At 37.0% G+C, this 15,742-nt stretch overlaps 1 protein-coding gene across 4 annotated transcripts in view; it reads right to left on the bottom strand.

The window, feature by feature from the left end:
* Positions 1 to 15,742, bottom strand: part of ITGB6 (integrin subunit beta 6) — a 149,170-nt gene that overhangs the window by 59,396 nt on the left and 74,032 nt on the right. For all 4 annotated transcript variants that reach the window (XM_045853130.1, XM_045853294.1, XM_045853213.1 and 1 more), the window contains 3 exons: positions 7,395 to 7,560; positions 2,986 to 3,147; positions 7 to 102 (listed from right to left, as the gene is read on the bottom strand). In XM_045853130.1, coding sequence (XP_045709086.1) covers positions 7 to 102; positions 2,986 to 3,147; positions 7,395 to 7,560 — 424 coding nt within the window. The remainder of the gene's footprint in view (positions 1 to 6; positions 103 to 2,985; positions 3,148 to 7,394; positions 7,561 to 15,742) is intronic.

Here is a 15,742-nt window from a genome sequence, read left to right as displayed (position 1 = left end):
GCTTACCTCATATAAGTGAACTTGCTCTTTGGTTACGGCAAAGATCAGTAGCACATTATTTTGTACCAGTTTATCAATGAGTTGTCCAATTGTGGGATATTCCTAAAATTAACATATAGATTTTAAGTATCATCTTAACAAAAATATGCAAAATAAAGAAAAGAATGTTTCTTTCAAAGATATCTTAGTTTGGCATTTCAAGGTTCATAGGCTTTATTGTATCTATTACTCTAAGTAAACAAATATACAATTAGCATGATTTACTTAATTAGTTTAATAATTGTTTCTTCAATTTTGTGAATCCCCTTAATTCCTAAGAGTCAGTGCCTATCAATATGGTGTGGTGTGTTTATGCTCTGTTCTTCTAGGGAGATTACTTGAAATTTATTTAATGACTGGTAGTGTGTCATTATTTTCACATTTCCTCTTCTAAGCGCCATTTACCAGCAGGCTCAAGTTAGAAGAAATGTCCGAGTGGAGGAAGGAGCAGTTAGATGCAGTTTAACTGGGTGACTCTCGTAGCTCTGAAACTGGTACTGGAATTGAATGAGGTGGCATGAGGGCTGAGGAAGGGGCAGCCTGCTGATGAATGACACACTACAATTCCTATCTGATTTGAGACATTCCTGCACCAGTTCTTGGGTTTGGTCTTATTGCTTCTTTGAGGTCACTAATCAGTTTTATGGGATCCTGCAATAGTTTTACAGGACAGTTGAAAACACATTTTACTGCTGTCCCATTGACACGTCATTCCCAAGTGCTACAGATACTTTGAAAAATAAAGAAGTCATTTATTATCAAATCTGAAGATGGCCTTTATTTCCCTAGGCTGAAAATCATGCAGTACCTTTGCCTTGTACATGAATCCAAATGTGGATAATGTACCAACAGGAAACTCAAATGGAACATTAGCCTGCAAACAAGTGAACTAAGATATTGTTGATGATGTCTGAAATCAGCCCAAGTGGAGGGACACTGTACACTGATGTGGCATGTTCACATATTCTCAGCACTTCAGGCAAAGGACCCAACTACCAATCTGGCTGTGTAATACATGCTTTCCAGGCCATTTGGATTTTTATTAGTAGGTACTGATAAAATCCAGGTAATATAAATATTCCTCAGTCTGACATTTTCAATCTCCTCTGCCATTCAAGTGCCCAAACACTAAGCATCCTTCATCCTTAAGCATGAATTCCTCCAATGTTGACCCCTCCTCATCTCCACATGTTCTCAAACCTTTCAACGGCTGTGCATATATAGCATATATATTGGTTTAGTGCCCATAATAATCTCATAAATTCCTCAAGGTCCACAGGGACCCTGTCTTATTATTTTGTGGCCCCAGGAACCTGGCCCAGTGTTGAGTGCATAGAAAGTGCTCAGAGGACCCAGGGGGCTGTGTTACAGGTATGGAAACAGCTCATGGCTTCTGTGCATGTGTAGAAGCTCAGCAAGGATGAATTAAGTATTTATTAGATGAGTTGGTCATATTAAGCAATAGGTAGTGTTTGCTTCCATAGTTCTACTTTTCTGAGATATCTATTAAGGAGCATTTGAATAATTGCAAAAAAGGAGAGGGTTATTTCTCATAATTTCTTGTTCCTTGTTGGCTAAAAGACAATATGTGGCTACTCTCATTGATCTTAAAATATGGAAAGGCAATTTATATAATTAAATAAATTTGGGAAATACTATTAATAAAAAGTTATAGGAAAACATTCATGTTCAAGTTTAGAAATTTAGGCAAGGGATGGAAGCAGATATTGTATGAACCATTAGATTTTTGAAAACTAATTGGCAGCACTGTATTACCTCACTGAATTCTTTTCTTAGAGAATAGCTTTTTTCCCAATCTGATATTAGAACTCTTTCTGTTTTTCTTTTTCTTGTTGTCTTTCTCTTTCTCCTCTCTCCCTCCCTTTCTTCCCCTACATACACTTTTATGGCATTGTCATTTTAAGAAGTCAGTTAAAATCTCTGTACCATATTTTTCCAGATATTAAATGGGGATAGTATAACCTTCCCATGTTGCTACTTCATAATTCAACTCTATTTCATTGAGTAGCCAGTACCCACTGTGTTCCAGGCCCTGAGGAACACTCATTAGAGAAATAGAGACAAACATGAGCAAACACATTTCCGCACAGCGATGGGCAAGGAGACGTGAATGTATGAGAGCAAGGGGAGAGGTGATCACTACCTGGTCCAGCAGAGATCCAAAAGGGCTGCTGGGAGCAGTCATGATTCAGCTGGGTTTTGAAAAATAATTAAGAGTTTCTCAGCAATCTAGGAGGGAAGGGCATTCCAGACAGAAGGAACAACACATGCCCAAACATGGCAGCCTTACCCATGTGTTTAAGGAGAGTAGTTAAGTACACAATATTCGGGTGAGAACTAAATGAAATAATGTACATAGAAAGAACTCTGAAAATTTTACCTTGTTTAAAAAAGTCAAGAGTTTTTTTCCCTAGCATGTTACCAGCATTTTTTGAATGACAAAAAATACACCGAATATTAACAAGCACCAACCAAGCAGTACTTGACTCATTGTTTCCTGCACAGCCCAACTGTCCGTGAAAACATGGCATTATTTAGGCAGAATGCTCTGGGACCATCTTTCACAGCAACTCCTGGGTGATTGTGGTGTTGCTCTGAGCCCTGCATTCTGAGGCTGTGGTCGAGAACAGAACAAGCTAACTGTTCCACTTTTTGCTGGCCTCTGGCTCTTTGAAAAATTGGGAGTTCTGGGATCCTCTGTGCTGCAGCAGATCCAGACTTCTCACATAGCCCCACTACACACCTGTACTCCTGTGGGAACCTCTAAGGGTGATGAGGATTGAGACAGGGCAACTTCTTAACCTCAAATCAGAAAATGTACACTGTTTTCAGCAAGTGTGGATTATTCTGCTGTGTGCTACAGCAATCATTGCTTCATTTGCTTTCTTATAGCCCTGAAAACAGTGTAGAGTGCAGATTACACACCAAGACAGTTGACATGGAGTATTCATTCTTGCTGTCCAAGTGGCAAAGTCCATCGTTAGGAATGACGATGCCTGCCAGTTTGCTGTCCATTCCAAAATGAGAATCAGCATCGCTCACAAAGACCAGGAGATGGAGGGAATCATTCCGCCAGCCAATTTTTTCCTACAGTGAGAAAGAAACATTTGGATTTTATTGGATAGAGGCAGGCATTTATCGAGAGTGAATCAATTATGATTAGACACATTCAGATTATAAAATTATATTGCTGGTCTAGTTTAGCCTTTTACGTCTATTGGGAGTTAATAGTAATATTAATGTAGTAAACACACAAAATTCTTTTATTTATTTATTTTTAATTTTATTGTTGTTCAAGTACAGTTGTTTCCATTTTCCCACTACCACTTTCCCTCACCCCACCCATCACCACTTCCCACCCTCAATCCTATCCCCCTTTGGCTTTGTCCATAGGTCTTTTACAGATGTTCCTTGAGGAGATTCTCTCCCTTCTTTTCCCTGTTATCTTCCTTCCCCCTCCCCTCTGGTTACTGTCAGTTTTTTATTTCAATGTCTTTGGTTATATTTTGCTTGCTTGTTTCTTTTGTTGATTAGGTTCCACTTATAGGTGAGATCATATGGCATTTGTTTTTCACTGCTTGGCTTATTTCACTTAGCATAATGCTCTGCAGTTCCATCTGTGTTGTTGCGAAGTATAGAAGGTCCTTTTTTCTTTCTGCACAGTAGTATTCCATTGTGTAAATGTAGCATAGATTTTTTAAGTATTTTTTTATTGATTATGCTATTACAGTTGCCCCATTTTTTCTCCTCTTTACTCCCCTCCACCCTGCACCCTCTCTCCCACCATCATTCTACCCCTTAGTTCATGTCCATGGGTCGCACATATAAGTTCTTTGCCTTCTCCATTTCCTATGCTATTCTTAACCTTCTTCTGTCAATTTTGTATCTAGCAATTATGCTTCTTATTCCTTGTATCTTTTCCCTCATTCTTCCCCCTCCCCCTCCCCATTAATAACCCTCCATGTGATCTCCATTTCTGTGATTCTGTTCCTGTTCTAATTGTTTGCTTAATTTGTTTTGTTTTTTTTGTGTGTTCTTTTTAGGTTCAGTTGTTAATATTTGTGAGTTTGTGGTCATTTTATTGTTCAGAGTTTTGATGATCTTCTTTTTCTTAGATACATCCCTTTAAGATTTCATATAATAAGGGCTTGGTGATGATGAACTCCTTTATCTTGACCTTATCTGGGCGGCACTTTACCTGCCCTTCTATTCTAAAGGATAGCTTTGCTGGATAAAGTAATCTTGGATGTAGGTCCTTGCCTTTCATGACTTCACATACTTCTTTTCTGACCCTTCTTGTCTGCAAGGTTTCTTTTGAGAAATCAGCTGACAGTCTTAGCAGAACTCCTTTGTAGCTAACAATCTCCTTTCCTCTTGCTTCTTTTAAGATTCTCTCCTTATCTTTAATCTTGGCTAACTTAATTATGATGTGTCTTGGTGTGTTTCTTACTGCTGGCTTTGCTCTTGACTGGTTTCCAGTCACTTCCCCCACTACCCACAAGTGAATTTGGCCCTTCTGGTGCTGATTCCTGGCTGGGTGCACTTGTGTACATTCTAGGATCCTGTGGGCCTCTCCAACAGATTCTCCTGTGAGGCTGGGAGTTTCTCCTGCTACTTGCAACTCCCAAAAGGTTTTTACAGTCAGAGGTTTTGAGGTTTATTTCCCTGCACTGGAACTCTAGGTTACTCGGTCTGTCTTGCTCCCCAGTTATTCCTCTCAGTTTATCCGCACGCAAATGTGGGACCACCAGCCACCACATTGCCACACATCATATCTACCCAGGCTGCCCATCTCAGCCCCTTTTACCAGTCTGGATGAATGTTTCTTCTTTAACTCCTTGGTTGTCGGTCTCCCATACAGTTCCATTTCTGGCAGTTTTGGTTGTTTTTAAATTTGTTGTTGTCCTTTTGGTTGTGTGAGGAGGCAAATTGTATCTACCTATGCCTCCATATTGACCAGAAGTTCCTGAATCTGTACCGGAGATTTTTGATTCACTCATTTACTGATGGGCACTTAGGTTGCTTCCAGCACTTGGCTATTGTAAATTGTGCTGCTATGAACATTGGGTTGCATAGGTTCTTTTGGATTGGTGTTTCAGGGTTCTTAGGATATAATCCCAGCAGTGGGATTGCTGCGTCAAAACACAGTTCCATTTTTAGTTTTCTGAGGAAATTCCATGTTGTTTTCCACAGCGGCTGCACCAGTCTGAATTCCCACCAACAGTGCACTAGGATTCCCTTTTCTCCACAACCTTGGCAGCACTTGTTTGTTTATTTGTTTATGATGACCTTTCTGACAAGTGGAAGTAGTATCTCATTGTGGTTTTAATTTGCATCTCTCTGATGATTCGTGATTTTGAGCATCCTTCCATATGTCTCTGGACCCTCTGTATGTCCTCTTTGGAGAAGTGTCTGTTCAGGTTCTTTTCCCATTTTTTAATTGGACTGTTTGTTTTCCTGGGGTGGAGTCTTGTGAGTTCTTTATATATTTGGGAGATCAAACCCTTGTCCGAGGTATCATTTGCAAATATGTTTTCCTATACGGTTGGCTCCCTTTTCATTTTTCTGATGTTTAGCCATGCCAAAGCTTCTTAGTGTAATGAAGTCCCATTTGGTTTTTGTTTCCTTTATGTCCCTTGCCCTAGGGGACATATCAGTGGAAATATTGTTGCATGGTATATCTGTGATTTTCTTGCCTGTGTTCTCCCATAGAATTTTTATGGTTGTGACCTATATTTAAGTGTTTCATCCATCTAGAGTTTATCTCTGTGTATTATATAAATTGATGGTTGAATTTCATTATTTTGCATGTATCTGTCCAGTTCTCCCAACATCATTTGTTGGAGAGGCTATTTTTACTCCATTTTATATTTTTCCCCCTTTGTCAAATATTAACTGACTGTAGAGAGATGGGTTTATTTCTGGTGCTCTGTATTCTGTTCTGTTGATCTGTGTGTCTGTTCTTATGCCAGTACCAGACTGTTTTGTTTACAGTCCCCTTTTAATATAGTTTTGTGATCCCTCCTACTTTGTTCTTCTTTCTCAAAATTGCTGATACTATTTGGTGTCACTTATGGTTCCATATAAATTTTTGAAATATTCATTCTACATCTGTGAAATATGTAACTGGTATTTTAATAGGGATTGCATTGAATCTACAAATTGCTTTAGGTAATATGGATATTCTGATAATGTTAATTCTTCTATTCCGTGAACACGGTATATGCTTCCATTTATTTGTGTCTTTCTTAATTTCTTCAGTAAACACACAAAATTCTGTGATGTTTTCTTTTTCCTGGATAACATTTTTAGATGATTAATGCTTCAGAAAAATATTTTCACTACAATCAGCATCCACTTGGTCCCAACTTTTACATAGTTTCACTGTCCAGTTTCAATTTACCAGAAAAATGAAGGGAGGGATGTCATAGATTATCCTAAATTGAAGCTGAAGCAAAACTAGTCAGAATACAGCACAAAATGGACTCTGAGTAAGGCTGTTTTATTAAACTGTCACCTAACATTTAGGCACATATTTATCTTTCTACCATATCATTCAAAATTTATAAATGTAATAAAAGGAAAAAAATTGCTTATCAAAGTATCACCTCACACAATTGCTAATTAAGATGGTCTGTTGGCTGTTCCTTAGCAGAGCTCTTCCATTTAATTAACATTAATCCAGAATTAGTTGGGCAAAAGCTTATGCTGGCTATACCATTCCACCTTATCCTTTTCCTTCCTTCCCTTATTCCTTGGCCCTCCCACCTTCTAGGAGCTTCAGCCTTGCCTATTTCTTGGTATTTTCCATGAGAAGTTGTCATCTGAGGACAAGACTCATTCCTGTGGATGGATAAGTGTGGGATTATCAAGGAGGAGGGGTGTTCCTGCATTGCTGCATGGACAGTGTGGCTTTGGATGCTTATTTTGTTGGTTCCTAACAATGGATATCTAATCATATGTAGAAATTTATACTGATTCAGGGCATTTTTACTTTTTAAATGATTTCTGCCTTTGATATTGTTTATCATGATTAAATAAAAACCTGATTAATCTGATTTAATTTTTGGAAAATTAATCACACATGACTTGTAGTAAAACTCCCCCAGTACTTCTACAATTTTATTAAGATATTCAAATATTAAGAATAAAACTGTCCCATTATAATATGATTCAATTAAAAAATTTAAAGAAATTCTGTTTTAAGAAAAATACCAATGTAGAAATATGGCAATTAAAGAAAAGATAAAGTTAGCCAAGCCTTTCAAAGTAGATGTAGTAATAAGAGATGAAATTTGTGTTATCAGAGTAAAACTCTCTTCCCCTTAGCATACCTTACACACAGCAGCTTGCATAATTGCATCAAATCCACCTTCAGGTGTGTCGATATTAGCAGAAATTTTCTGATTCTTCACAATTTCATTGAATCTTTCAGCGTCATTTGTCAATGGCAAAATGTGCTTGAATCCAAATGTAGGTAAGCAGAAATATGGAATACTACTGCAAAGGTGAAATATGAAAAGATTCCTGATGAAATATTAATAGGTCTAATAGTCTGGCAACATTTTCTTAAATGAAAATAAATTTTTCTGAAGTACCTGACTCTGACCTGGTTATGCGTCTCACTGCTAAGGGTGTTGTTGTCATCTCCCACACACCCCTTCCAAATTAACTATATTAGCTAACACTTAGAACTCACTCATCGTGTCTTACACTGACTCAAGCTCAGGTAACAGATAATCAGGTGAGCAGACTCCTCACTCCTCTGTGAGCACGCGTGCGCACGCGCGCGCGTGTGTGTGTGTGTGTGTGTGTGTGTGTAATCACTACCTCCTATTGCCTCTCAACCAAGATCCACCATTAGGTTTACATGATGACAATTCCTTTGTATTCTGATATCCTAAGCTGTCATCAAGTATGAGTCACTGTGTAGCAAAACTAAGAGTGAAACCTGTCTTTTTCCTCCTCTACTCCCTCCTGTACTCCCATCGGTGCCTGCCAAGGACCCAAAAACTAGAGCAGAGCTCTTGGTTCTAGATCCTCACTCTACTATGACTGAGCAGACTGTTATGGACCAGCCTAGGAATAAAATGACCACTTAAAAGAGTTTACATATGGGGAAAATGTCATGTTAGAATATTTACCCCCCAAATATTGCAGTAGAACAGAAAGAGCTGATCATCAATTCAGCCACATCTTATTCTGAAAGCCAGTTAGTAACTGTGCATAAAACTTGGCACAGGTTACTCAGTCCACTGAGTTTCATAGAATGGAGACAATAGTATAGAGCAGAGGTTCTCAAAGAGTAGTCCCTGGACCAGTAGCATGATCATCCCTTGTTGTAAATGCAATATCTGGGGCACTACTCCTGGCCTACTGAGTCAGAAATGTTACGGCTGGGCTCAGCAATCTATGCTGTTCTAAAGCTTGAGAAACACTGGTGTAGAAATAGGGACAAACTCTGTAGCTGCAAGTGAGGTTGTGGTGTGCTGCCTGGTGAGAGCTGGTTGCCTCTTCTCAAAGCAGCTTTGCAGGATCAGAAGCCTGTCTTGTCAACACAGAAAGAAAACAGTACATCTTTCAGGGTCAGGCTCCTGTTCAACAAGTTTATCTACTTGAGGTATACAGTCAATCCTCATTATTCATGATTCCACATCTGCAAACTCACCCACTTGCTAAAGTTGCTTGGTAACCTCCAAATCAATACTGTCAATACTTTCTCGGTCATTTATAGAAATGCACAGTGTAGCAAAAAAAATGAGTCACTTGATACACATGTTCCCAGCTGAGATCAAACAAGGCTTTGCCTTATTGCTTTAGCTTTTGTGCTATAAATGGGTATCCTTTTCATAGTCTTTCAGTGCCATGTTTTTTGCATCCTTGTGTTTTTTGTTGGTGGTTGTGCTCTTTAGAATGTCTCTCAAGTGTGGTGCTGAAGATCTGTCTAATGTTCCTAAGTGCAGAAGGCAGTGATATGCCTATGGAAAACATAATTGTCTTTGATATAATTTGTTCTGGTGTGAGTTATAGTGGCTGTCATCTATGAGTTCAATGTTAATGAATTAGCAATATATATTAAATAAGGTGTTTTTAAACAAAATTATGTATTAATGAGCTGGTGAAAACATGACCAGCGGCTCATAGGAAACTAACTCTGTATTTCCCCTAGGAGCAACAGTTCAGCATTTACTAATGCAGTGCTCAAGGAGACTATACAATGAGACCCTTGTGAATAATGAGAATCAAATGTGTGTACAAGTTAGAATGACTATGGATTCACTCACACAGAATAATAGAGCTCTAGTGGGACCAGAATGCTACTGTCTGCCAGGGTAGTCATTTTCATACTATCAGTAGCCTTTCACAGAAAGCAGATCATAATCTGATGTGTCCTTGGGGTTCAGAACAAAGGGAATTAGATGACCCCAGCACTGACTGGTACAGTTTGAGATGTCCCTATACAGCCATCTCCAGAATGGATGCTCCTGGTCACATCTGGCTCTACTCCAATCTGTAGTTAGTTAACAAAAGTTTGGGAAGCTATGAAATTTCATGAGATTAGAAACTATAAGTGCCTTGGCTGAGGTCCTTGGATGAACGTGGCCCATACTTGCATCTGCACCCCTTGTTTCTTCACACTCCTCTAACCTCCTAGGCCTGTTCATTCTTTTAGCTCCAACAGCTTACCTGGTCTGGTGGGCCCAGGAGCCAGCCTATCACTTCCAGAGAACTTTTTATATTTCCTTTCTGATTCATGTGTTTAACTTGAGCTCTGGGAAGGCAATCTTATTCCCTCATTTTTAATATCTTAAATGGGCTTTCATTGAAACTCTGAAGAGTTGACCACAGATAACATCTACCTAGCAGAATAGTGGAGAATCTTGAATGAGATAAAATGTGCAAAACACACAGCACAAATGAGCTTTTCTGGGTATGTGCTTACTAAACATTGGTGTCACTTCTTACATAAATCACTTCACAGAGCCTAGAACTAACCTAAGGGCAGATCATAGATTTGGCTAATGATATTTCTAGAATCAGATGGGTTTCTCCTGATTAAGATAATAATGTCTGTTAACTGAAGAAAATTTGGGTTTTATATAAAAGTGTAAATAAGGAAATTAAAATATAAATTTCAATGGTTATGAGATGTATCATAGCTTGACAATCTATTACTGAAATTTATTTCAGAATTTTTTTTGTAATTAAATAGTGTGGTAATCCTTCTACATACATCTTTGCAAACTCCAAAACACATTACAGATTAAATTAAAACAGGTTTTACAAGTGTAGTGCACAGACCCAGAGAGGCCCATCCCTAAGACCTTTTCAGAGTCCTTAAGGTCAAACTTTTTTCACAATAATAAAAGACGTTATGTGTCTTTTTCTTTTTTTACTGTGTTGACATTTGCACTGATGATGCAAAAACCATAGTGAACAAAACTGCTAGTGCCTTAGCATGGATCAAAGCACAAAACTGTATAGTTGTCCTTATTTTTTTTTTACCAGCAAGCATTTACCATAATAATTTTTAAAATGTAAGTCTTATTGATTATCCTTGATAGAGCAGTAAAAGTTATTAATTTTATTAAATATACACCCTTGAAAACATGTTTTTAAGAAATATATCTGTGTGACTCCATTGGAAATACCCATACAACATTTCTGCTGCATAGCAAAGTACAATGTTTATAGTGGGAAAGCACTTTGTGATTCAGCTGAACTGACCCTTTTTCATAGAGTACCATTTTTACCTGAAAGAATGCTCAACAGTCAAACTGTTATTCTAATTTAGGTATTTGGCAGACATGTTCTTAAAAATGAGTACAGTGAGCCCTGACTGGTGTGGCTCAGTTGGTTGGGCATTGTCCTACAAAGTGAAAGGTTGCCAGTTTGATTTCTGGTCAAGGCACATGCCTTGGTTGTGGGTTTGGTTTCTGGATGGGATCCATACAAGAGGCAGCCAATCAATGTTTTTTTTCCTTTTCTCCTCCCCTTTCCCTTTCTCTAAAAATAAATAAATAACATCTTTATTAAAAAATGAGGAGAGTGAGCCTGTCGCTTCAAGGAAAACAATGCTCTGTATTTGTTACCAAAGATAAAATTTGAGGGTGCTAAAAAGTTACGGTTTTGGAAAACTTTCATCCACCACCAATGAGATTAATAGCTGCCCAATATGTCAAGAACTGTCTGATGATATTGATGGTGATATTAACAAATACCATGTTTATGATAATGCATTATCAACTTTGGGAGATCTGCATAACTTAGTGAAACAATGTTTTCCAAAGGGCCAAAGTGTTATATTACAAAATCATGCACATTAGTAAAAGTCATTCAAAGAGCAAGACAGACCAAGGGCTATTAATGTAACAGAATATGAAGAGTTTGTTGATATTGTTTAAGATTCCATAATGAAGCTAAATTTTACCTCTTGTTTAGTGTGAATGTAGTGTCAAAGAAGAACATCCACAGCCATGAGAAAATACTGTTAAATGCATCTCCCTTTTCTAACTATATATGTGAGGTTTGACTTTCCTTGTGGAATTCACACAAAACATAATATTGCAGCAGATTAAATACTGAAGCAAGTGTAAAAATCTAGTCATCTTCTATTAAGCCAGGTGTTAGGAGACTTGCAAACATGTAAAAACAGTTATTCTTTTAGCTGATTTTTGTTTTGGAAAATATGGTTATTTTTTATAAAGATGTGTTATAGTAATATGCAGTACATTTCTAATTGTAATTGTTAAATAATCAATAACCAATGACTTTTAAATTTTCTCAGTTTTATTTTTTAATATGATGAATATTAATAAATGTAACCCACACGGATCAAAGCTCTTTGGAGGAGGTTTTATTTTTTAAGAGTAAGAGAGTTCTGATATCTACAAGTTTGAGAACCACTAGATTAAAATAATTAAAGATAATAAGTGTTGATGAGAGGAAGAAAATTAATACTTATTTTGAATGTTTGTTATGTTCTGGGCTCATTCAATTCTCATGAATGCCCTAAAAGGTAGATATTATTATCTCCATTTATAGGTGGAGAGAATGAGTTCAAAGAGAGTAAGCTTTTGTCCAAGGTTATAATTTAAACCCAGGTCTGAAAAACTCCGTGCTCTTTCCTCTTACATCTTATTGCCTTTCTACTAAATAACATTTTTATTCCATAATTACATGGTTTAGAGTGATCAAAGGATTGACTTTTGTGTTCAGTGTTTGAGTTCTTGGTATGTATTTGTGTGGGGGGAGATATCTGGACAAAGAAACCAGGAGAATTAAGGATGTAATAGGAAGTGAAAAAATACAATGTTGCAGTAAAAAATAACTTTATATGTAAGTTTAACTAATGGTAATTTTGCAAATAAGAATAAAAGAAACATTTTACAAAATAAGAAAATATTGACCTTTTCAAGAGATCAAATACATAATCTTTTGGACCCCCATTCACTGTACTCTTGTTAATACTAGCTACCATTTATTTAGAGGTTCAAGTTCAAGCCCAGTAGCAAATGCTTCCATTCATCACGTCAGCCAGACTTGACACCCACTCTGTGTGATCAGTACTGTTATTCCAAACTGAAGCTTTGAGAGGTGAAATGGTTCACCTCGGGTGACAGTGGGAGTGAGTTGGTGAACCAGGACTTATTCGAAGGCTGACTCAGAAGCTCATGATCTGTCTGCTACACCATGAGCCTGCTCCCCAAAGAATTTTAACTCCTTGAGGACTGTGCCTGGATCTTTACTTCCAGAGATCTCATGCCTAACACAATACTTGGAGCTCAGTAAGTTTTTACTGAACGGATGAACAAGTAAATGAATGCTATAAAAAGCCAGACTGCTTTTCTTTTCTGGAAGCTGATTGAAGACAGGGTCATATTGTTAATTCAAGATGCTGGGATGCCAGCTTAGTTGAGCCACCCAAGTTTGTTAATTTTATTTTTTTTCTAGTAACATTTCATACTTATTGTTTTCCATGGTCATTTGTGTACTTTATGTCACTACATCTTATCTGGCCTGTGATAAAAGGAATGATTTTAAGCAAACCCATTGGGGCAGCTTGCACTTTGTAATGCTAGGTAGAACTGTTCTACTAGACTCTCTACTGAAGCTTCTTGCAGGGGAAAGACACATAATACATACAAATTTCAGACTGGTACAATATTCTTTGATTTTTAAAAGAAAGGCCAGAAGCATTAGAAATGCTTTTATATTAAATAGTTAGGAGGCTGTTAATACCAAGCTTATTTCCCTTTATAAGCAAATCAAACAACTGATAACAATAATTACAACTTACTATTATATATCATTTTTGAATGTACAAGTGATTAAATTTCTATAGAAATCTGTTTGATATTGCAGGAATTGATAGATGTTACTCAGAACCCTTTCTCTTTTTTTCTTCTCTACTGACAGAATTCTGATTTTATTTGAGGTAGCAATGTGCTTCCTTTGCAGCTAGCTGTGGCCATGTTACCAAGTCCTGGCCAATGAGACACTAATATAAAGGGTTGTATAAATTTGGGGGTAAAACTCTTTAAATTGAGGAAATAAAATTCAACATCCATTTATAACTTTTTAAAGAAATCTTACCAAGCAAGGAATAGAAGGAAATCTTGCTGATATGATAAAAGGAACCCAAAAAAACTAATAACTAACAACATAGTTAATTGTGAAATGTTGAAACTTTCTTCCTAAGATCACAAGCAAAATAAAGTGCCAGCTCTATCCACTTCTATTTAAAACTGTACTAGATGTCCTAGCCAGCATGATAATGTAAGAAAAAAAAGAGGAGGAACAAATATTGGAGAGAAAGAAGTTGTTATTCACAGATGACATGATTATGTATATGGAAAATCCTAAGGAATCTACAAAAAAAATCAGAGTAGAACTAATAAAAAATTTCTCAAGTTTGCAGGATACAAAATCAATTATGCAAAATCAATTGCATTTCTATGTGTTATCAACAAACAATTAGAAAATGAAATTAAAAAATAACATTAACAACAGCATTCAAAACTCCATTGCAATAAATTGAACAAAAGATGCATAGGATCTCCACCCTGAAAATGATGAAACATTGCTGACAGAAATAGACTATCTAAATGAATAGAAATATATGTCATGTGTAATAATTGGAATATTCAATATTTTTAAGATGTCCATTCTGCCCAAATTGACCTGTGGTTTCCATGCAATTCTAATAAAAATCTCAGGATATTTTTGAAGAATTTGACAAACTGATTCTAAAATTACTATGGAAATGCAAAGGATCTAGGATGGCCAAAATAAAAGAACAACAAAGTTGGACTTACACTCCAGATTTCAAAATTTTTTATAAAATTATGATTATAAAGATTATAAGGCATTATTGTTACATGACTATATTGGAAGGAACAGAATAGAGTGCCCAGATTAGACTCCCACATACTCAGTCTATTGCTCTTTATCAAAGGCATCAAAAGAATTCAATGCGGAAAGGAAAATCTTGCTTAACAAGTAGTGCTGGATATTTTCATGGAAACCAAGGTTGAACCTAGGTCTTTTCCCTCCTTCAAATACAAAAAACTATTTTGAGGTCATAGTCATTACTGTAAGAGCTTCAACCACAAAGCTTCTAAAAAATATATAGCATGAAGCTTTGTGATGACAGGGTATGCAAGGATGTTTTAGGACAAAAAATGAACTAAGCATGACATAAAAAGTTGATACATTGAATTTTATCCAAACTAAAAACTTTTGTTTGATCAAAGTCATTGTTAGAAAAATAAAAATACAATCCACAGACTGAGTGAAAATATTTGCAAAATATATTTGTCAAGGAATGTCCAGAATATGTAAAGAATACTAGAATGTTAAGAAGACAAACAATCCAATCTTTGAAAGTAGACAAAATATTTGAAAAGATAGTTTACAAAATAAGATATAAGAATTACAAATAAACACATGAAAAGATGCTCAACATTATTTGTCATTAAGGAAATGCAAATTAAAGCTATAATGAGATATGTACTTATTAGAATGGCTAAAATTAAGGAAACTGGCAATGCCAAATATTAGCAAGAATACTGAATAACTAAAACCCTTACACATTGCTGATAGAAATGCAAAATGGGGACTTATGGCCAAGATGGAGGAATAGGTAGTTATACTTTGCCTCCTCACACAACCAAAAAAGGACAACAACAAATTTAAAAACAAAAACAACCGGAACTACCAGAAAGTAGTTCTGAACTGTATGGAAGTCTGACAACTAAGGAATTGAAAGAAGAAACATTCATCCAGAACAGTAGGTGGAGTGGAGACAGGCAGCTGGGGTGGAGAGGACTCATGGCAAGCTTGCAGCTGAAGAACTGGGTAAGACAGCAGCTGGTAGAGTGGGCAGTCCTACCTTTGCATTCAAATAAAATGGGAAAAACAACTGGGGAGCAAGACAGACCACACAACCCAGGGTTCCAGCACAGGGAAATAAAGCTTCAAAACCTCTGACCAAAAAAAACCTGGGGATTGAGGTAGCAGGAGAAACTCCTAGCCTCACAGGAGAGTTCACTGGAGAGACCCACAGGGTCCTAGAACATACACAAACCCACCCACCTTGGAATCATACCATAAGGACCCAATTTGCTTTCAAGTAGTGGCAGAAGTGACTGAAAGCTGGCAGAGAGCTGAGCTAGCTGCA

This window comes from Phyllostomus hastatus, unplaced genomic scaffold (genome assembly GCF_019186645.2).
Source record: "Phyllostomus hastatus isolate PE091 unplaced genomic scaffold, TTU_PhHast_1.1 phas_contig_1, whole genome shotgun sequence".
In the NCBI taxonomy this organism is placed as follows: Eukaryota; Metazoa; Chordata; class Mammalia; order Chiroptera; family Phyllostomidae; genus Phyllostomus; species Phyllostomus hastatus.
The sequence above is the reverse complement of the archived record's forward strand: the minus strand, read 5'-3'. Positions and strand labels throughout refer to the sequence as shown.